This window comes from Eretmochelys imbricata, chromosome 1 (assembly GCF_965152235.1).
Source record: "Eretmochelys imbricata isolate rEreImb1 chromosome 1, rEreImb1.hap1, whole genome shotgun sequence".
Taxonomy (NCBI): Eukaryota; Metazoa; Chordata; order Testudines; family Cheloniidae; genus Eretmochelys; species Eretmochelys imbricata.
The window spans coordinates 284,946,367-284,969,439 of NC_135572.1; the positions used below are offsets into that span (position 1 = coordinate 284,946,367).

The following is a 23,073-nucleotide window of genomic DNA, read 5'->3' on the forward strand; positions in this document are numbered from 1 at the left end:
TTTAAAGATTGGTTAAAATGCAGACATAAAATTCTTACACATTAATCACTGCCATTTGATAGAGCTGAAAAAGGAAGCTGGATGTAGGGGAGTCTGAACAGCATGTGTGTACTTAATCATAAGCAGCAAAGTTTATATGTTGCAGTCAGAAAAAGTTACATGGATCACAGCCTCATGCAACTACCACTCTGAAGTAAGTTTGGCTGGACAGGAACAGCATAACAAAACCAAAACACCCCCACCCATCCAACCAAGCTCTCAGTATATCTCCAGCAGGCAAAATACTTATCAGAGGTCTTTTCATCTGTATACATGATGGCTGCTATCTTTGCTGACTCACCAGTGGCTGAACCACTGGGGACCTCCAGAGCTCAAAGCAGATTGAGCTAAAGAGCCATGGACTCCCTATTTGGGGCTGTAACAGATTCTCATCTTTTGCTATTCAGGCACAGAGGCCACCTTTAATACACACTCCCCAGTGGCTTCAGATATACTTCAGCCATTTATGACAACAATCTCATGAAACAGACCAAACTGCAGAAAGCAAAAAGTCCCAGATTTCATCGGTTCTCATTCTGGTTCTAACACTATTTTGCTATGCATCACTGCATAAGTCATTTAACATTTCTGCAGCTCTGCCTCCCTCTCTGTAAATTGTTGAAGAATAATACTTTCCCACACCGACCTCACAGGGGATTTGTGCAGCTTAATCAATTAATATTTGTGAAGCACTTTGACATTGTTGATGAAAGGTGCTACTGTATATAAATGATGGGTATTATTTATTATAAGGACTTTTTTGTGGGTTGGGAGGGGTAGTGTTGATGTTTGCATGGGATGGGAAAATTGGGTCCTCACCTCATAATGTCCTTGTTCATGAAAGAGTTTTCCTAAGTTATAAAGGCAACTGGTAACAGAGCTCTTGTGAGCATGAGGATCTTTCAAATTTTCATCAGGGATCTCTGAACACTTCAGGAACGTCCTCCTGGCTTCCTCAGTCTTTCCTTGATTCATCAGGATAATACCAGTATTTAAATAGGCAGCTGTTAGGGGAATAAACAAATATTACATGTTTTAGCGGGGTTCCACTATGTCATCATACCTGTTATCGTTTTAAACCAAAAGATATTCATGTTCACAGATTATAAAATCAGAAGGGACCACTGTGATCACATAGTATGACCTCCTGCACAACACAGGCCATAGAACTTCACCTGAAGGTTGGCTGTTGTTTTCTTAGAAACATAATATATTACGCAGACTTTTTTTTTTTTTATGTAAAAGAAAACATGAGCCACCTTGCCTCCAATACATAAATAAATTAATACATTAAATCAAGGGGATACCAAACAGACTCAACAACCTGCAATTAGAGTCTACTGGTATGGTATTGGAATTAGTCACCGGCAATAAACAACAAATCTTACTAGTGGAAGATTGTCCCAATAAGAAATTCCAAAAACTTTGTATTATTGACTCACCACATGCCTTAAAGTCAGAGACTGGCTATCAGAAAACAAACATCAATGTCATATATTTTAGTCACAGTGTCCATGGCTCACCAGCCCATTCTTTTGAATGGTATGGGATCGTGCCATCGTTTTCAGTTCTGTAGCCCATTGTCTATCAGAGAGCAGATGTTGAACAACAGAGTGATTGTTTTGCAGCTCACTGAAGAGTAAAATAAATTTCTCCCTCTCATTTTAATATTGAGAACAAATTTCCTTAAATACAACTGTCCATATATGCATGACTTCTCACAGTTAATGTGGTTCGTGGAATATTACTTTATAATATATCTAGGCTTGGAACAATTAGATTTTTGTTGATTAAAAAAGGCTATTTACTTTCTACATGGTGATATGTGTGATGTTGAAAATTTCTTTTAATGGTTATAAAGCTTTAACATTTTGAATGTCAACACTGTCATTAAATAATTGCTGTCTTAGCCCCCCATTATTTCCCACAACTGTGAAAATTTAAAATAGATAAAAATTGAATAAATGCTGAAAAATAAAACACTGATATTATCCATTGAAATTATATATAAAAAAAATTCTGCCAAGCCTAAATACAGCGCATGTTATCCTTCTCATTCTAGCTTTATAATAGTTCAAGGATGAGGGAAGAAAAGAAATGTAAAAAAACCTACTGAATTACTTACAAGCTAATGTGGGTCTGCTACCAATTGCCAGTTTATAGTAGTGTAGTGCTTCTGAAAACCTGCTGTTTTCCTGCAGCAGTAATCCTCTGTATCAGGAAAAAAAAAAAAAAGAAGGAGATAGAAATTTACTGTAAAGGACTACCTTAAAACCAGAGCAGTGTTCTATCACCCCAGAGGAAATGAAAATATTAAAATCAAAATTAAGGTAACGAAAGGAAAATATACCGATTTGTATTTCAGAGAAGCAATAAATAAATAAAATGCTCACAAATACTAACATTATTATTATGGTTGAAAAAATAGGATTAATTCATAGGTGTCAGGTGCATTCATATACCTTTGCCTACACGGTTACTAAAATGCAGCAGTGTCAGCTTCCTAGGAAAATGGTGATTCATTTATACATTCAAGAGCATGAGAGATTTTTTAGGGATAAATTTTTTTAATGCAGATAGAGGTTGGTGAGCTATTTGCACTAAATCTTTCATTTTTTTCTTTTCATGACTGGAAAGGACCTGAATGTTATGAATGTGTTTGTTATTCAAAATTTGTCATCAACCAATTTATAAAAATATATTTCAGCCTATAGGTTGTCTGAGCTATTTGGTTAGAATATTCATGATTGTGTGTGACTGGTCACCTAGCTCACATGCTGCTGTTTCTACCCTGCGGTTGGATGACAACCTTTAGTAACAGGAGAAAGTATATTAAAGAGACTGACGTGTGAATCCTTCAGGACTAACTTCCATGGGAACACATACATGCGTATTAACTGAACTTCTGCTTTCAAAAAACATTCTTTTGAATTAAATACACAGACAGACACACACACACACGCACTATATCTGTGAATGTTTGTGGAAAATTAAGAAAAAGTGCCATGTATATTGTTGACATGAATTCATAGCTTTATATTCAAATGAATATTCCCCCAAAGCTTTTCAGTATCCCTGCAGATCTAAAAGGATGTTTTAAATGAATGGATGCATATGTTTAAAACTAAGATTTTTTAAAAAATATCTTATGATTAATTACTGATATTAGCGTAGCACAAAAAGGATTGTGACCTTGTTCTGCTAAGACATGTCCCCTGCTCGTACAACCATTTAACCATTATTCAACCACTAATGGAGTGGTCGTTACAGTTTAGGCTGCAAAACAGTTTGTCCATTTTAAAACACTTCTCCTGTTTCCCTTCATTTTTACATTCTCATAACTTTTCAAAATGAACACATTAGGATGAGTCATGTTTGATCTCTATACAAAGAGGATTTCCCCCCCTTACGACAGTTTGAGCAAAATCCAGTCAGCCACTTTTGAGTTTAGCCAGCAGATGAGTGGGGGAAATACCTTTTTCCTATTTTTCATTTATTTTATTTTCAAGATATGACTAGAATTGAATAGAGGCCTGCAGAAAAAGTAGCTGACGTCTGTAATTTGAAACTTGGCATGACATCTTGGACACAACCCTCATTAACAGAGCGAGTCAAAATTTTCTACAATTAGATTTATGCTGAAATTTTGAAATTGGATTTTAACAATTAAAATACTGGGTATTTATTTCTCATTATTAGTGGTTTTTCCAATGTGCTTTATAACTGGATCTAAATTTTTTTTTACACTGATTAAAAGTGTCATCAAATGACACATTATAATAATAAAAAACAATTAAATCAATCTTTTCAAAATGTTGTTTCATTTTTTGACCAGCTCTTCTTATTAGGGCCAACTATTTTTTCTTGGTTTTGATTGCCTGACAATGGGGTACTGACTATGCATTACAGGAAGTTTCTTTAAATATATGTGTGCGCAAGCAAACAGATAAATGCACAGCTAACTTATAATATACACCTTATTTGAGTGACTTATAAATGAACATCCAAAAATGCTACATTTAATATGATAGTGGAGATTTAATTCACAAGAAAACAAAAAAAGCTTAGAAAATTCAAATTAATATTTTTTTGAAATTTGCTGTATTATACAAATACATTTTAGTTAATGGTACTGCACATGTGATTAAAAGTTTAAGTACTCGCTTAAGTGCTTTGCCGATTCAGGACTATAAACAGTTCTCAGATGCTATTTACCTAGGGACAATAAGGGCATAAACAGAAAGAACTTGCACTTCCCTGCCATCTGTGAGCACAGAAACTTATTCTTGGTAATACTGAATATCTGATAAATTACACACAAACAGGCATAAACACAATCTCCTCTTTCTGGCTCCAGTTGTATTAAGAGATTAACAGTTCTCATGAAAATATGTCTCTTTTCAAGAGGAATTATGATTAATTTTTAAAGAAATTTTGCTGTTTGCTCTTTCGGGAGTAAAGAAAGGTACCAGGGCTTTATTTTAAACAAAAAACAGACAAACAATAAAGCAACAACAAAATCCTTTTCACTGCAGCCAGAAGACACACGCACACTCATTACAGAAAAAACACCCTGACAGAAAGAGCATAGGAGTCCTCTGCATATATGCATTCCTTATGAAATGAAAGTTAAGAGAGAAAATATTAAATTCTAAATCCTAGACAAGGGGGAATAATTTTCACTGAGAAAGATTACTAAACTTGAGGAGAGCAAATGCAGTCTCTTCTTTACGGAGAGATATACTCTGTGTTTGCCTTTTAACTTTACTGTCTCTTCATCAGTACCAGCCAGCCTCACTTTTGCCCTAATGTTTTCAGGATAATCTAGTATTAAGTGGCTCAAATCACTCACAGTATCAAGGCTGCTTATTTGTAGTTCCCACATACTGTAGTTTGAGTCAATGACAGAGCAACTTTCATGTCTAGTGTTTGTTTAAAGAAACACAGTGGTTGCATATAAAAAGATATTACAAAAGTTACTTCTGTTCCATCGGGGGGGAAAAACAATGAATATGACTTGAATTCTAAAAGATTCTTGATTTCTAAATATTTATTTTTAAATACAAGGTCACTTTTTAAGTTTAGCAGCATGCCCACTGACTTCCAGGTAGATTCAGCAATGATAATATAACACATAGATAATAAATCTTCTAGAATTTTAGTTTTGTTCCCTGTTAAGCTTTGGTTATATAGCACTTGTCCTTAAAGACTTATTATTATGAGATTTTTAGTTCAATGAAATAATCACAAATATATAAAACCAACACCAAGCACAAGCGTTACATGATCTCTTATGAATTCTTAAGTCATCATGCCTTTTGCATTTGTTTTTCCTATATTTTTAAATCCTTGGATTTATAAACCTCTGTGCTTGAGGAAGCTCTTATGAATTCTTATTATTTTTGCATAGTGAGAAAATTACGGATTAATTGTTCAGTTTGAATATAATGAATTACTTTGGTATGATGTTTGTACCATTTGGATTAAAAACACACTTATTTGTCACTACTACTGAAGTAATTCCCTGTTTTTACTGCATGCTTTAGTACTAGCACTTCCGATTAATTATTTTATGCTACATGGTTTCAGTTTTTTCCCCTTTCTCATTCAGTACACAAACACCTTTTTGCAGCTGTTGCACTAGCTATTTAAAGTTCATATAGATACAACAAGCTGTGTGGGTGTGAGATTGAATATTGACTTCCAATAAATAGACTTTTATTTCTATTTTAGTATGAGTCTCAGTAAAATGAAAAAATGGATGTATATGACCTAGAGAACCTTGATCAGCCATTAAACTACCTCTTTTCCTATGTGAAATTGGCTCTGATTGACCTCTGACACCTTATTACTTTCCCTGTGGCTTCTGAGAGCATGAGACTGAGTAGATTTATGTGCATCTAGTTCTAGATTCAATTTAAACAAAATCAAGAAAGGATTTCAAGAAAAATTCCCAAAATAAATTTTTTAGTTGAATAAAATTAAGTCACACTTTTTTGGGACTGTTTTTGAAAGATAACCAGCCTGGATCACTGCCAAAAATGAGGATAAAAATATTTAATTAAATAGATAAACAGTTAAGAAAATAATGCTTTCATGAAATTGGAAACAGTAATTTAAACACTTGACTTGCAGGATGGCACAATTATCACAGTCTTCCTGAAATGGCACTGGTATTAGTAGAGCTTAAGAGGTAGGCTTATTTCTGTCTTCAGTACAAAAATCAGCTCTTACCTCATTCATGAACAAAATAAACAGGCATATACACAAACATTACAAATGATCAGTCTCATCCAACCTCTATATTATTACATACAAAAAGCCATGTGAAAAGAACATGCAGGTTGCAAAGTCAAGCACTCCAAAGTTAGGAAATGCCAAGTTACTTACCCATTCAGAAACTGGAGTTTGAGATGTGTTGTCCATATACACATTCCACTATTGGTGTGCATGTGCCCTCGCACTCAAGTCTGTAGACTTTTTGGCCAGCTGTAGCCATACAGCTAGCTTGCACCCTGATGCTCTTTGTGTTGTCTGGCAAGGGCATTTAAGGGCAGGGTGCGCCTAGTGCCATCAGTTTCCTCTCAACTACAAAATATGAAGTGAGAGGACACCGAGGTCAAGGAGATGGAGAGGGGGTTGTGAAATGTACATACGGACAACATACCTCAAAGGTAAGTAACTATTCATTCTCCCTCAAGTGGCTATCTATATACATATTCCACTATGGGATGTCTATGAAAGAAGGGACTAGAGAACAGCATTAACAAAACCAGCATCTAAGCTGGAGGCTTCTGTAAGAGCTTGGTAAATGTATGAACAGAGCACCAGGTCACTGCCTTTACATATGTCTAGGATTGAGACATTGTTCAGGGAAGCTAATGAGGCTCTCTAGGCTCTAGTGAAATGAGCTTTCAACCCTGCAGGTGGGTCTCTTCTTGCTATGTCATAACAAGATTTCACACATTCTGAAATCCATTTTGAGAAGATTCTTGAATTTGTGAAGACATGACCTTGCCTTTCAGTCCATCAACTACGCTACAAAGCACCTTGGACAAGATCAGAATGGTTTTTCTTCTTTGCAGATAAAATACTGGAGGCTTTCTGACATTCAAAGGGTGGAGGGCCGCTTCTGTCTTACATGTATGAGGAAAGAACACAGATAGGTGGATTTGCTGATTTAGATGGAATTCCATGACCACCTTGAGTAAGTACTTTGGATGAGTCCTGAGGAAGACAGGGAAGACAATCATGTGTGTTGGCAGGGAGAGGGTTCTGCCATGAAGATTTTTGTGGAGTGATGTAAAAGGAGTCATGACGCAATAGGTTTGAATAGAAGCCCCATAAGCATGGGAAGTACTAGATTAAAGCCCTAAGGGGAAATGGGGCCCCTGAACAGATGGAAAGTCTCTCATGAAATGTTTATGAATCTCAGGTCTGTAAGAGAAGACAGAGTGGCTGTCAACAGGCAGATGACATGATGAAATTGCCACCAGGTGACTCTCAGGGAGCTCAGAGAGATTAGATCATTTCAGCTCTAGCAGCCACTCCTACATTACTGGTATAGGTGCTTCATGAGGGAGGAGTGACCTCAACCAAGATCTGTGGGAGAATCTCATTCATTTCACGAGGTATGTCTGGTGGAGTCTTTCCTGCTTTGAACAAAATATCCCTGACTGGAGAAACTTCTAGGCTAGACATCCATCCAGCAGCCAGGCTGTGAGGTGCAGAGACCTGAGGTCTGGGTGCAGCACCTTCCCTTTGAACTATGACAGCAAGTCCAGTGTCAGGGTTGGGCCTTGGACAGCCTTAGGACATCTGGGAACAAAAACTCCCTTGGCCAGCCTGGGGCTATCAATATGTTTGGTGGAGTCTTGTCTGACCTTGCAAAGTACTCTGGGAATTAGAGGAACGTGAGGGAAAGCGTATAAAAGGTCCCTCATCCATGGGACAAGAAAAGCATCAGACAGGGCACCTGGGCTCGAACTTCTCCTGAGGCAAAATAAGTCGCAAACAATTCTATAAGGGGGTGGCCCCATTCATTGAAAGTGATGAAGAATGTGGTCCTTGATCTCCATTTTGTGATTCAATGAGATATGTCTGTTCAGATTGTCTGCAAGGGAGGTCTGCAGGGCAGGTATGTTGACAGCTGAGAGGGAAGTTTGTTGTCAGGGTGACCAGTTCCACAATCTGACTGCTTCTTGATACAGCAAGAAGATCTAGCTCCTCTTTGATTGTTGTAGAACATGGTGGTTGTATTTTCCATCATTATTTGCATGTGCTGACTCTTGATGTTGCTGATAAAAACCTTGCAGACTCTCCTTGAGTTCTAGGAGGCTGATGTGTACACTGGACCACCAATGATCTGTCACAATGCAGGAGGTGGTTGAGACGAAACTGATGGAGGTAGGCATTCCCTGCCCTTATATGCCCTCAGTGGAGAGCACAAGGAGCATCTGGGGACAGGCATGCCTTACGAATACTACTGGCCAAAAAGTCTCTGGTCCTGAGCACCTGGGGCACATGCACACCAACAGCTGGACCATGCATATGGACAATTACTCGAAGGAGAACCTTAATTTGACCCCCTTGTGATTATGCTTTATGATACAGTTCAGTGACATGATCACACACTAATTTTTCCACAGCACTCCTGCCTCATTTAGGGCACAAGATGGATAGTGCTTGCAGAATGAATATAGAATATTTTGTTTTATCCTCATTGTTCAATATGTGGCCCAGGACTTATTCACTGCACATTATTTAAGCCCTACTCTGAAGGCAGTACTGTTTATTTCCTTGTGGAATTTATATGGTGCTCATCGCCATTGTATCTGAGTGCTTCATGGACATTGTCAAGGTTCTTCCCCCACTCTGAACTCTAGGGTACAGATGTGGGGACCTGCATGAAAACCTCCTAAGCTTACTTTTACCAGCTTAGGTTAAAACTTCTCCAAGGTACAAATTAATTTTATCTTTTGTCCTTGGAATAACCACTGCCACCACCAAACTCTAACTGGGTTTACTGGGAAACGTACTTTGGACACGTCTCTCCCCCCAAAATCCTCCCAACCCTTGCACACCACTTCCTGGGAAAGGTTTGGTAAAAATCCTCACCAATTTGCATAGGTGACCACAGACCCAAACCCTTGGATCTGAGAACAATGAAAAAGCATTCAGATTTCTTACAAGAAGACTTTTAATAGAAATAGAAGTAAATAGGAGTAAAGGAATCACCCCTGTAAAATCAGGATGGTAGGTACCTTACAGGGTAATTAGATTCAAAACATAGAGAATCCCTCTAGGCAAAACCTTAAGTTACAAAAAAGACACACAGACAGGGATAGTCTTTCTATTCAGCACAATTCTTTTCTCAGCCATTTAAAGAAATCATAATCTAACGCATACCTAGCTAGATTACTTACTAAAAGTTCTAAGACTCCATTCCTGGTCTATTCCCAGCAAAAGCAGCATATAGACAGAGAGAGACCCTTTGTTTCTCTCCCTCTTCCCAGCTTTTGAAAGTATCTTGTCTCCTCATTGATCATTTTGGTCAGGTGCCAGCGAGGTTACCTTTAGCTTCTTAACCCTTTACAGGTGAGAGAATTTTTCCTCTGGCCAGGAGGGATTTTAAAGGGGTTTACCCTTCCCTTTATATTTATGACAGACATTAATGGATTTATCGTCACAATACCATGAAACAGGGAAGTGTTGTTATCCATATTTTACCAATAGGGAACTAAGTGACTTTACCAAAGATCACACAGGAAGCCTGTGATAGATCAGGGAAGTGAACCAGGGTCTCCCAGATCAAGATCCTAATCACTACCTCATCATCTCTCCAGCTCCTAAAATTATTTGAGCAAAGTTGTGCAACATAGTATTTTGAGCATAACATCTCTGCTAGATGTGGGAGATGCTCGAATGTGGGAGTTGCTCCTATTATTCAGAATGTGTGCAGCTCCAGTGTTCCATTACATCATTATGCGAATGAATGGACAGCTGTTATATTAAGGGACAAATCCTGTTTCTGCCAATGGAACCAGTGCAGGATTCTGGACAGCTGTACAGATGTTACCACCACTCTGCATCTCAAAACTCAGGTCCACGAAAAGCTCCCTTTAGGAGGCAGATGGGCCCATGGCTCTCCAGTCTTTCCACAGTGTGGTGGGAGGGCATGGGGAATAAAAGGGCCTATGGAGCTTAATTCACCACTGGGCTGGAACGACCTCCACTGAGTACCTTCTTCCATGCAGCTGCTCCCAATAGTAGCAGGTATATGTTTTGTATACTTCTAAGGAAGTATACATTGACATTACCTAAGGCCCTACTTGAATTGTAGGATGACTGTCAAATAATTGTTGCTGAGTTGCAGACAAGACATGGAAAATGAATAATGGACATTTAATAATTGTGGTAATTTGGAAAAGCCAGAGAAGACCTATTTGTTTAAGAGCTGGTCTGCACTACATAGTTAGGTCGATGTAAAGCAACTTACATTGGTCTAATTATGTCAGTGTCTACATTACAGCCTTCCTCCCACCGATGTAAGTGCCCTACTACACGACATAATAGCCCCACTTCTATGAAAGGCGTAAGGCTTATGTTGGTGTTGTTAGGACGACACAGTGTCTGCGTAGACTGCATTACTTATATTGGCTGTTGGCTGACTTGTCAATTTCATGGCATGACAGCTAGAAAGCCCAGCTGCTCCCCACTCCCAGCTTCGAGCAGGGCCGAGAAGCCATGGGTGGCTTCCCCCCACACTCCTGGTGAGGAACGGTAGGGGAGAAGCCCTGTGCAGCTTTCCACCTGCTCCCAGTAGGGAATGGGGAGTGGACGGGGGAGGCAGCCCACTGGGAGTCTGCGAGCTTGTGGGGTAGACCAGGTGCTCAGCTCCCCATGCTGCCCCCCTTAAGTTGGTGGAAGTGCTCCTGGTGAGGATGCGCACCACCCAACCCAAGGAGAGTAGTGAAGACATAAACCACAGCAGTAATTATTGCAATGGCTGTTGACCTAATATAGGTCAATTTACCTTTTTAGTGTAGACATACCCAAAGAAAAATTTGATGGAACAATATAAACACTCAAGTATTATGTTATACTTGCTAATTTTTTTTCGATAACCAAACATTTTGCTGCCTATATATTACAGTTATTAATTCACAGGGCTGATGGTTTCCTGTTAAAGAACATATCAATTATAAATTACAAATGTCTTACACACAGGAGCTATCTTAACAAGAACCAATGGCTGGAAGCTGAAGCTGAACAAATTCAGACTAGAAATAAGGCACTAATTTTAAGTGTATCTGGATCCGCTGAGCTAATCTTCTAGTTGTTCCTTCTTATCATTTCAAGACTCAGGTGACTATGGATTTCTGCAATTTGAATTAATAATTGTGAAATCCTCTCTCTTCAGGTTGGTTAATACATTTAAATTGAAGTTTTTGTTACACAGTGATTAAAGTTCCAATGGGTATTTCACATTTTCCTTTAGAGTATCTCAAAGCAGTTTAAAACCATGATTAATTAAACCTCCTAATATTCCTACCTGTGAGATAGGTAGGTACGAAAGGACTTGCCAAGGAAGTACATTAGTGGCAGAGCTGGGAACAGAACTACAACAAATTTGAGAATTATTAGTTTTTCCTTCCTAAGAAATTAGCCATGTTTGTGATGAAGTATGATGCTGGGAAGCAACAGCAGTTCAGCCATTGAGTATGACTAAGCTTCCAGGGAAGATGGGGACCTAGACCACTGTACAGAGCCTGGGCAGAGACATCATGTGGAAAAACTGAGATCCATGAGGCTGAGACTAGAATCCTTCAGCTCTGCACCAATCGAAGACCACACCCTCTTTGAGGCTTATAGTGTTTTTAAAACCAGGAGAATAAGTATACTTGCCTCATGTGGAAGACTGGTATCAAGCCATTTCTTTCCTGTCCCTGACCTCAGCACACAATGCAACCCACCGCCCCTCCCCTGGTTCCTGGCCTGAGAAGAGGTCAGAAACCAGCAATAGCGGGAGCAGAAGTTGAGTCCATTATTCCTTTTACAGTGGCTACTCAAACTCCTTTGAAAATAGTCAATTTCTATATACCCACGAATTAGCAAGCCTCTAAAGGATTAACACTGGGTTGACTATTTAATTTTTTATGAATTATTTAAACACTGTTTTATTGTGGAGAGGAGGTTGTTTCTCCATTTTCAGAGGGGAAACCCATTAAATATAGGAGACTTTGTCCATTCTGATTTGACTTGGTAGGGGGGAAATCAGCTTGATATCATGATTGGATACTTAGAAGGCTTTATTTCATCGCAGGTATTTAAAAATATCCCCTCTGAAGAGTACAGGACTCGTGTGAGGTTTAACAAATACAGAGATAGTTCCACTCATCATTCCCCCTCCCAACTTTTCCTTTTAGAAGTGGAAGGTGCGGGAGAGGGGGAGATAATTTCCCCAACAAACAACTAATTTCCCTTCTTAAATGTGCTCCCACACAACCACTTCCTCTGCACCATTTATAACAAATGCCTGAGGAAAGAGCGGTACCTTTGCTCTAAGTCAGTAAATTTCTAGTGGGAGGAAGAAAGTTCTTGAATTAAAGACCATATCCAGAATACACTGCACATTAGTTCATTCATCGCTACCACTAACTAATATGCCCTCAGCAGCCGGGACAGATGACAGAAAGAAAGGCAGTTTCTCAGATGGCCAGGATACAAGTGGATCAAGCCTTTCTATACCAGTCATAACCTTGTGGGAGAAGATGCGCGGGGAGACAGCAGCTGCAGTACAAAGTACCAAGCAGATTGTGAGCCAGTGCTACAACAGCACAATTTGCAGGCTTTAGGTTTGCATCCATTCTTTTTACTTCCCTAGGGAAAGAAAAACTTCATTCTTCATAACGCAAACTTGCCTTTGAGAGCATAGAAATTAAAGTACTTGAAATCTGCTGGATGAAGTAGAACAAGTTCAAGCATTCCAAGTGAATGCAGTAAGACAGACACACAAAAGACTTCTGGCCCTTTTACTAACTTCCAACCACTGTTAAGTAAAACCAAACCAAACCAATAATAATAAAAAAGGAAATGAAAGTTATTTGAATGTATTGTGACAATGCATCCCTTTCAGATTCACTTTTGATTTCTTCATTTAATTGTCTAAATTGAATGGACAATTCAACTTTTTTTTAAATGGGGCTTATATGTGTGGGAAACTTTAATAAATTATCCAGAATGAGAGGCTACCCGATGAGAACTGTCGGAATAATTAGTAAATTTTGTCATTTCCCCCTTGGAGTTATTTAGGAGTTAAATTTTCCTTTATTCTGTACGTGCTCCTCAAGTGATAATTCATGCATGGAGATGCACTGTCAACACTAAATACAGCTATGCTGGAGCGCTTAATTAATATGTTCACAGTATCAGACTGCTTACCAAAGTACACATGTGTAGCAGACTATTTCCACAAACATACACACAAAATGACATCACTCATGGATCTTTAAGCTGTCAACCTTAACAGAAAACTTCCCCTACTTTGCTTGACCTTGCAGTATAAAATTCACGTTAGAAGCCTTTGTTTGTTTTGCATTGTATTGTTTGCTTTTAATTTTTGCTTTGTTTTAACCTAAAGTCATTAACATTAAATGGTACATCACTCTTTTTTCAGCATTAGGAAATAATTTAAAATGCAAAACAGCGTGTCAACCTTCTGCCACCTTCATTCAAGTTGCATAGTAGTTAATCCTTGAGTAATTCCATTAGTCAGTGGCACTGTTCAAGGAGCAAGCTACTCCTCATTGTGAGCATAGGGGGCAGAATCTGATCAAGTACAAAATAAAGGCAGAGCATCTGTGAGTGAGATAAATGCACATGTTTGTGGAATACTCATTACACTTTTCAGTCTAACTGTATCTGATACATTACCAAACAAGTTTGATCTCTCTTGTATACGGATTGCTATTCTAAGACACTTATTTGGAGCCTGTTTGCTTGTTAATATAAGACACTTATTTGGTGCAGCCTGATTCTTCCACCTTTACTCTTGTTCCATTGTATCTCCATTGTTTATATGTAGTTCCACTGATTTCAAATTGGACTACTCAGAGAGTTACATTTTCACAGAGCCCACTCTCGCATACACTGAGTAAAGCCTCCTTTCTCCCCTCCACATTGTGACTTCAGCCATGTAGGCCAAATGCTACTTGTCTGATGTTCACTTGGGCAGTGCAGATAAGGGGACAAAAAGGTGGCAGACAGGGCTGACATTAGACTCACTGGGGCACAGGGCAGAAACTAAGGAGCGGGCCTCCACCCTGCTGAAGCTGAAGCTTTTTACTCTTTTTGCCCTTTTTTACTCCTCCTGGTGCTGTGGATGGTCGTATTGATTTTTGGTGCTTTTGGGCTGACCTTCCCCTGAATAAAGAGAGCTGATATGTTAGCAGTTTATGTGCCCCAGCAGGCCACATAACTTGTGCGCTGGATAGGACACACACAGAGGGAGGAATTTGGTAAATTAAGTTTAAATAGACTGTGGCTAAAGTTCCAGGGCAGGTACTGTTAAACAGTAGCTTTCATTTCAAAGACTGAAACTTGTAGCTGAATGGTTAGGTCATTAAATATGTTCTGATTCTCAGGGTTACTTGTGAAAATTACTGTCCCATACAGCAGAGAAAAACATATAGGTCTCATGAAAGGCCACTGGAACAGTATTATATATTGCAGCAATACAGTGTTGCTCTTCCATATAAGTGAGAGCTAATGTCTTAATGCAATGAGACTTTATATAGACAACTTCTGTGATTACTTTAAGAGACACATTTAAATTGTGGTTTTCTACACATGAAGAGCTGGCAGGCAAAGCACTGTTCCATTCCAAATAGGTTATTAACAGGTTTGCACTCAGTGTTGAAAAAAATCTGATTTTTTTTTAAAAGAGGAATTTGTCAGTGTGACAGCCTTTTCTACATTTAAACTTATTATCCCACATCCTGAATCATGAGAACTTGTGTTATCAAGAGGAAAAAACAGCCCTGAATCTAGTTTCCATGAGGATATGCTGTGAGTGTGCCAACTCTATACAATACAGGTTCAAACACAGTTCAGCATTGATTAGTAGGTTAGGTGGCTTTCAGTGCTTTTCAGCTGTTGAAGTGCAGCATAGAGGGCTCCCACAGCAGTATTTTAAGACCGTCTTTTTCAAAAAATACAGCGAGTGGATAATCCTAGAATATTTCACTAAACTAACACACAGACTCATACACTTTAGATGGGCCAGAAGGGACCATTGTGATCATCTAGTCTGACAACCTACACACTGCAGGACACAGAACCTCACCCACCCACTCCTGTAGTAGGCCCATAGCATTTGACTGAGTTACTGACATCCTCATATCATGATTTAAAGACTTCAAATTAAACCAGCAAGTGACCTGTGCACCATGCTGCAGAGACAGGCAAAAAAATTCCAGGGTGTCTGCCAATCTGACCTGGGGGGAAATTTCTTCCTGATCCCAAATATGTGATCTGTTAGACTCTGAGCATGTCAGCAAGATCCACTAGCCAGACACCTAGGAAAGAATTCCCTGTAGAAACCCTTCCTCTCTAGTGTCCCATCTTGGTCATTGGAGATATTTGCTAATAGCAGTGGCAGATTGGCCATATGCCATTGTAGGCCAATTCATACTATTACCTTCATAAACTTATCAAGCTCAATCTTAAAACCAGTTAGGTTTTTTTGCCCCTACTATTCCCTTGGAAGGCTGTTCCAGAAATTCAATCCTCTAATGGTTAGAAACCTTCATCTAATTTCAAGCCTAAACTTGTTGATGGTCAGTTTATAGCCATTTGTTCTTGTGCCAACATTGGTCCTTAAATCCTCTCTGTCCCTCTGATGTATTTGTAGAGAGCAACTGAATCTCCCCATACCCTTCATTTTGATAGACTAAATATGCCCTTACATCTTTTCTCATAAGGTAGGTTCTCCATTCCTCTGACCATCCTAGTAGCCCTTCTCTGCACCTCTTCCAGTTTGAATTTGTCTTTCTTAAATGTGGGAGACCAGAATTGCACACAGTATTCTGGAGTCTCACCAATGCCTTGTAGAATGGTAATACTTCGCTATCTCTACTGGAAATACCTTGCCTAATGCATCCTAGAATTGCATTAGCCTTTTTCACGGCTGTATCACAGTGGCGGCTCATAGCTATCTTGTGATTGACAATACGCCCAGGTCTTTCTCCTCCTCTGTCGTCTCCAACTGATACGTCCCCAGATTATAGCAAAAATTCTTGTTAGTCCCTAAATTCACTAATAAATTTTAACCCTTTTCTGTTACTCCAGTTTTCAAGGTCATCCATATCTTCTTGTATGATATTCTAGTCCTCCTCCATATTGGCAATACCTCCCAACTTTGTGTCATCCACAGATTTTATTAGCGCACACTCACTTTTTGTGCCAAGGTCACTAATGAAAACATTAAATTAGGTTGGTTCCAGGACTGATCCCTGAGGAACTCTACTAGTAACCTCCCTCCAGTCTGACAGTTCACCTTTTAGTATGGCCAACTGCAGTCTCCCCTTTAACCAGTTCCTTACTCATCTTTTGGATTCTCGTATTAATCCCCATTTTCTCTAATTTAACTGATAATTTTTCATGTAGAGCTGTACCAAATGCTTTTCTGGAATCCAGATAGATTAGCTCTACTGCATTTCCTTTGTCTAGAAAATCAGTTATCTTCTTCAAGAAAGAGATCAATTTGGTCTGGCATGATCTATCTTTCGGAAAACCACATTGTATTTTATTCCAATTACCATTTACCTCTTTGTCCTTAACCACTCTCTCTTTCAAAATTTGTTCTAAGACCTGCTTACAACTGAGGTCAAACTAACAGTCTTTCCGTTTCCTGATTTTTTTCACCCTTTTTTAAATACTGGTACCATAGTTGCAATACTCCAGTGACAGGATACAACCCCCACGTTTTTAGATTCAATAAAAATCCTTGCTATTGGGCTTGCAATATCATGTGCTAGTTCCTTTAATATTCTTGGATGGAGACTACCCAGGCCCCCCAATTTGGGCCCATTGAACTGTTTGAGTTTGGCCTCCTTTCCTTGGATGTGATCAGTTCTATTTCCAGATCCTTGTTCCTATTAGACATCCTGCCACTTCTGATTACCCTTATTAAAAACTAAGGCAAAGTGTTTGTTTGGTTGTTGGGACATGCCTAGATTACCGTCAATCATTACTCCATCCTCAGAGTTTACGTGCCCCACTTCTTCTTTACTTGTCTATTTATTTATACTGCTGAAGAACCTTTTACTATTGGTTTTAATTTCCTTTGCAAGGTCCAACTCTGCTTGGCAGTTCTCACTTTTCCCCTACACTTTCTGACCTTCAGGAGGTAGCTTTCCTTGCTGATACATCCCTTCTTCCATTCCTTATAGGGTTTCTACTTTCTCTCAAAAACCTGTTTGATATGTTTGTTCATCTACTTTGGTGTGCTATGATTTCTGCCACCCCCCGCTTGCTTGGGATGCAGGATTCAGATATTTTGAGATATCTTTCCAAGCTTCCTCCATATTCAGATCCTTGAGTCCTTCAGTCCAGTCCACTTCCCTTACTAAGTCTTGTCATTTTTTTTAAAGTTTTCTTTTTTGAAATCAAACACGAAGACAGGAAGATTTTGGCACACACAAATTTGAGCAGAGACTATACATGTAGAAGTAAAGAGTTATAGATGGTATGTAAAATGCTTCTGTAATAAGAATTTAGAAGAAACTAAAATTTCATTACTACTTGGGTAGAGTACTCTTATTTCCCAACAGAAAATTTAGAAACTTGAAAACCAAAAGATGTTGGGGTAGAGAGGAATAGCAATAGCAAATATTAGCAGAAATTAAGAACCTATGGAATTCAGTTTTTAGAATGATACCTAGAAAATACACAAAACAGACTATTGTTTGTATAATAAATTGTTCTCCTATATCTTTTAAGACATGTCTCCACTGAAGTCAATGGGAGTTTTATCATTGACTCTAATGGGGCCAGGATTTCACTGATGGTACTTTACGTAATGTTTCTGTTTCATTGGTATAAGCTTCACTGAAAAGGCTCAGCATTTAAATACTCATTGCCTACTTCTACTTTACAGAGGTTTTAGAAGTCAGACTTTCTGAATATATTGAAAACCTGCTGAAATATTCAAGCTGATATCTAATTACTAGTACAAATGCCTACAGAGCACCCTAACCATGACTCAACTCTGACACAAATGAAATTACATAGACAAAACTGTCTTGTAGACTGTAATGCAATTCTGCTTTGGGAAGTAATGAGTAGCAAATTCAAACAGAAAAAAACATGAGGTTTAAACTGTATGAATAAAACTAAGACTGGAAAGCCAGGAAGAAGTAGTTTCTTCTCTTAGCTCTACCAAATATTATTCCGTTTGGGAGAAGAAACAATAGTATTTTTTCCTGCAGTACTATCTTGGTAATTCCAATGTTAAAATTCATCACAAATTCTTGGTTTATAAAAAAGGGCTAAATTCTGTGCTGATTTACACCCCAAGCAATCCATCCGAAATCAATGTGGCTGCATACAACACATAAGTCAGTAGATAATTTATCTCTAAGATTTATTGAAAAAGTTAAATATGAGGTTCTCTCAGGATGAGTATTTGGTTTGTGTTTTGGAAAGTTAACACTCCTCATTAAGTATTATATTGTAATATATTCTCTACTCATGCCAAAATACCTATGGATGAAATCCTGGTCCCACTGAAGTCTCTGGAAACACTCCCATTTACTTCAGTGAGGTCCGGATTTGACCCTATAGTCAATTTTTCACATACAGTTTTCTTATAAAAACCCTCCCTAACAACATTTGCTTCCTATGGCTGTGTAGGCACCCTTTACTAGAGGGGCCGCTGAACTTTTGGGGGAGTGTTCCAAGGGAAAAGCCAGTGCGCTGCAATCTAGCCTAAGAAACTACAACTCCCACGATGCATTGGGGAAAGGGGGAGAGACTTCCTCATACAGGGAGAACAGGTGATGGACTCCATTTTTGAGAAAAGGAGGGAGACTGGTGCTGTGGAGCTCTGTCCATACAAGGAGCTGCTGCTAAGAAGCCAGAAACTGCTGCTGAGAGCCTGCTGGGGCTTTGATCGAGCAGAGCGCCTCAGAGGCTGTTGCTGGTTTCACTGGAGCCAGGGCAGAGACTATTGCTGTGCCTAGAGCCTACTGAGGTGGGCCTGCAGTGAAAGAACTGTGAGTAGCCCCGACTCTTGTTTGGGAAAGTACTTGCAAGGGAAGGGGCACAGCAGAGAGACTGAGTCTGAGGAGAGGCAGAGTGATCTTCCCATCGAACCAGGACCCAGAGCTGCTGACATTTGGTGGAGCCAGCTCCAATTTCAGAGGGGTTGTGCAGCTTGTTGCCTTGGCTGGGCTGATACACAGGACCCAACAGAGTGCTGTCTCCAACTGCAGATCTTCAAGCGTGCCCATGCAAGTAATCCACAGGAGTGTTCACTGCGAGGTGGGGTGAATGGTGGCAGTGTAAATGCCAGTTACAGAAATTTTATTACTGTATCCTATATTTGTTAATTGATTTTATTCAACTGCCCCTGTGGATTTAAATTAGTATTGACATTTAATCTTAGTCTGTTATACCCTGTTTCCTAAATTGTTAAGTAAAGGAGTGTAATCTCTAATTTAAGTATATTGGATGTATACTCTTTATATTTGGTATTTGAGTTATACCCATGCCGCAGGTTGTTATTATTATTATTATTATTATTACTATTTGAAGGGGTTTATTCCTGGAGGTTCCCAAGGCACACCACTGAGTGCGTACGGGGCCAGCCAGGTGGAGGCACCGCCCATTTTAACTTCCTTTAGGAGTAAAGGGACTGCAACAGAGGGGTGGATAGAGGATTCCGGCTTATCCAACATGACCACTGGGGTACTCAGGATTTCTTTTTAATGTCAACAACATCAGATGCCCAGGTACACAGGTGAGTGTTGCCTGCTCCCGCGTAACCCAGGGAAGAAACGGGGGTTACAGCTGTAAAAGTTGAGTGCTCACAACCTAATGTAGTCTTAGTAATATGAAGAATCATATAGTGGGGACAGTAAAGATATCCAACCTGTAAACTGAAATTTGGCAAGCTCAGTTCACTTATTGAAATAATTGGTTTCAGAGTAACAGCCATGTTAGTCTGTATTCGCAAAAAGAAAAGGAGTACTTGTGGCACCTTAGAGACTAACCAGTTTATTTGAGCATAAGCTTTCATGAGCTACAGCTCGCTTCATTGGATGCATACTGTGGAAAGTTTAGAAGATCTTATTATATACACACAAAGCATGAAAAAATACCTCCTCCCACCCCACTCTCCTGCTGGTAATAGCTTATCTAAAGTGATCACTCTCCTTACAATGTGTATGATAATCAAGGTGGGCCATTTCCAGCACAAATCCAGGGTTTAACAAGAATGTCGGGGGGGGAGGGGTAGGAAAAACAAGGGGAAATAGGCTACCTTGCATAATGACTAAGCCACTCCCAGTCTCTATTCAAGCCTAAGTTAATTGTATCCAATTTGCAAATGAATTCCAATTCAGCAGTTTCTCACTGGAGTCTGGATTTGAAGTTTTTTTGTTGTAAAATAGCGACTTTCATGTCTGTAATCGCGTGACCAGAGAGATTGAAGTGTTCTCCGACTGGTTTATGAATGTTATAATTCTTGACATCTGATTTGTGTCCATTTACTCTTTTACGTAGAGACTGTCCAGTTTGACCAATATACATGGCAGAGGGGCATTGCTGGCACATGATGGCATATATCACATTGGTGGATGTGCAGGTGAACGAGCCTCTGATAGTGTGGCTGATGTTATTAGGCCCTGTGATGGTGTCCCCTGAATAGATATGTGGACACAGTTGGCAACGGGCTTTGTTGCCAGGATAGGTTCCTGGGTTAGTGGTTCTGTTGTGTGGTATGTGGTTGCTGGTCAGTATTTGCTTCAGGTTGGGGGGCTATCTGTAGGCAAGGACTGGCCTGTCTCCCAGGATTTGTGAGAGTGTTGGGTCATCCTTCAGGATAGGTTGTAGATCCTTAATAATGCGTTGGAGGGGTTTTAGTTGGGGGCTGAAGGTGACGGCTAGTGGCGTTCTGTTATTTTCTTTGTTAGGCCTGTCCTGTAGTAGGTGACTTCTGGGAAGTCTTTTGGCTCTATCAATCTGTTTCTTCGCTTCCGCAGGTGGGTATTGTAGTGGTAAGAATGCTTGATAGAGATCTTGTAGGTGTCTGTCTCTGTCTGAGGGGTTGGAGCAAATGCAGTTGTATCGCAGAGCTTGGCTGTAGACGATGGATCGTGTGGTGTGGTCAGGGTGAAAGCTGGAGGCATGTAGGTAGGAATAGCGGTCAGTAGGTTTCCGGTATAGGGTGGTGTTTATGTGACAATCATTTATTAGCACTGTAGTGTCCAGGAAGTGGATCTCTTGTGTGGACTGGACCAGGCTGAGGTTGATGGTGGGATGGAAATTGTTGAAATCATGGTGGAGTTCCTCAAGGGCTTCTTTTCCATGGGTCCAGATGATGAAGATGTCATCAATATAGCGCAAGTCCACTGAGAGTTACCAGACGCAACTACAGCATTTGCTCAAGAAACTTCCTGAAAAAGCACAAGATCAAATCCGCACAGACACACCCCTGGAACCCCGACCTGGGATAGTCAATCTACTACCCATGATCCATAAACCTGGAAATCCTGGGCACCCCATCATCTCAGGCATTGGCACCCTGACAGCAGGATTGTCTGGCTATGTAGACTCCCTCCTCAGGCCCTACGCTACCAGCACTCCCAGCTACCTTCGAGACACCACTGACTTCCTGAGGAAACTACAATCCATCAGTGATCTTCCTGATAACACCATCCTGGCCACTATGGATGTAGAAGCCCTCTACACCAACATTCCACACAAAGATGGACTTCAAGCTGTGAAGAACACTATCCCCGATAATGTCACGGCTAACCTGGTGGCTGAACTTTGTGACTTTGTCCTTACCCATAACTATTTTACATTTGGGGACAATGTATACCTTCAGATCAGTGGCACTGCTATGGGTACCCGCATGGCCCCACAGTATGCCAACATTTTTATGGCTGATTTAGAACAACGTTTCCTCAGCTCTCGTCCCCTAACGCCCCTATTCTACTTGCGCTATATTGATGACATCACCATCATCTGGACCCATGGAAAAGAAGCCCTTGAGGAATTCCACCATGATTTCAACAATTTCCATCCCACCATCAACCTCAGCCTGGTCCAGTCCACACAAGAGATCCACTTCCTGGACACTACAGTGCTAATAAATGATTGTCACATAAACACCACCCTATACCGGAAACCTACTGACCGCTATTCCTACCTACATGCCTCCAGCTTTCACCCTGACCACACCACACGATCCATCTCTACAGCCAAGCTCTGCGATACAGCTGCATTTGCTCCAACCCCTCAGACAGAGACAGACACCTACAAGATCTCTATCAAGCATTCTTACAACTACAGTACCCACCTGCGGAAGCGAAGAAACAGATTGATAGAGCCAAAAGACTTCCCAGAAGTCACCTACTACAGGACAGGCCTAACAAAGAAAATAACAGAACGCCACTAGCCGTCACCTTCAGCCCCCAACTAAAACCCCTCCAACGCATTATTAAGGATCTACAACCTATCCTGAAGGATGACCCAACACTCTCACAAATCTTGGGAGACAGGCCAGTCCTTGCCTACAGACAGCCCCCCAACCTGAAGCAAATACTGACCAGCAACCACATACCACACAACAGAACCACTAACCCAGGAACCTATCCTGGCAACAAAGCCCGTTGCCAACTGTGTCCACATATCTATTCAGGGGACACCATCACAGGGCCTAATAACATCAGCCACACCATCAGAGGCTCGTTCACCTGCACATCCACCAATGTGATATATGCCATCATGTGCCAGCAATGCCCC

The 23,073-nt window shown here is 40.1% G+C and overlaps 1 protein-coding gene across 1 annotated transcript in view; it reads right to left on the bottom strand.

Annotated features, from left to right (window-relative positions):
* Nucleotides 1-23,073, bottom strand: part of TMTC2 (transmembrane O-mannosyltransferase targeting cadherins 2) — a 380,329-nt gene that overhangs the window by 112,894 nt on the left and 244,362 nt on the right. Inside the window, exons 5-6 of the mRNA XM_077807709.1 lie at nt 2,165-2,250; nt 859-1,043 (exon numbers count right to left, since the gene is read on the bottom strand). Coding sequence (XP_077663835.1) covers nt 859-1,043; nt 2,165-2,250 — 271 coding nt within the window. The remainder of the gene's footprint in view (nt 1-858; nt 1,044-2,164; nt 2,251-23,073) is intronic.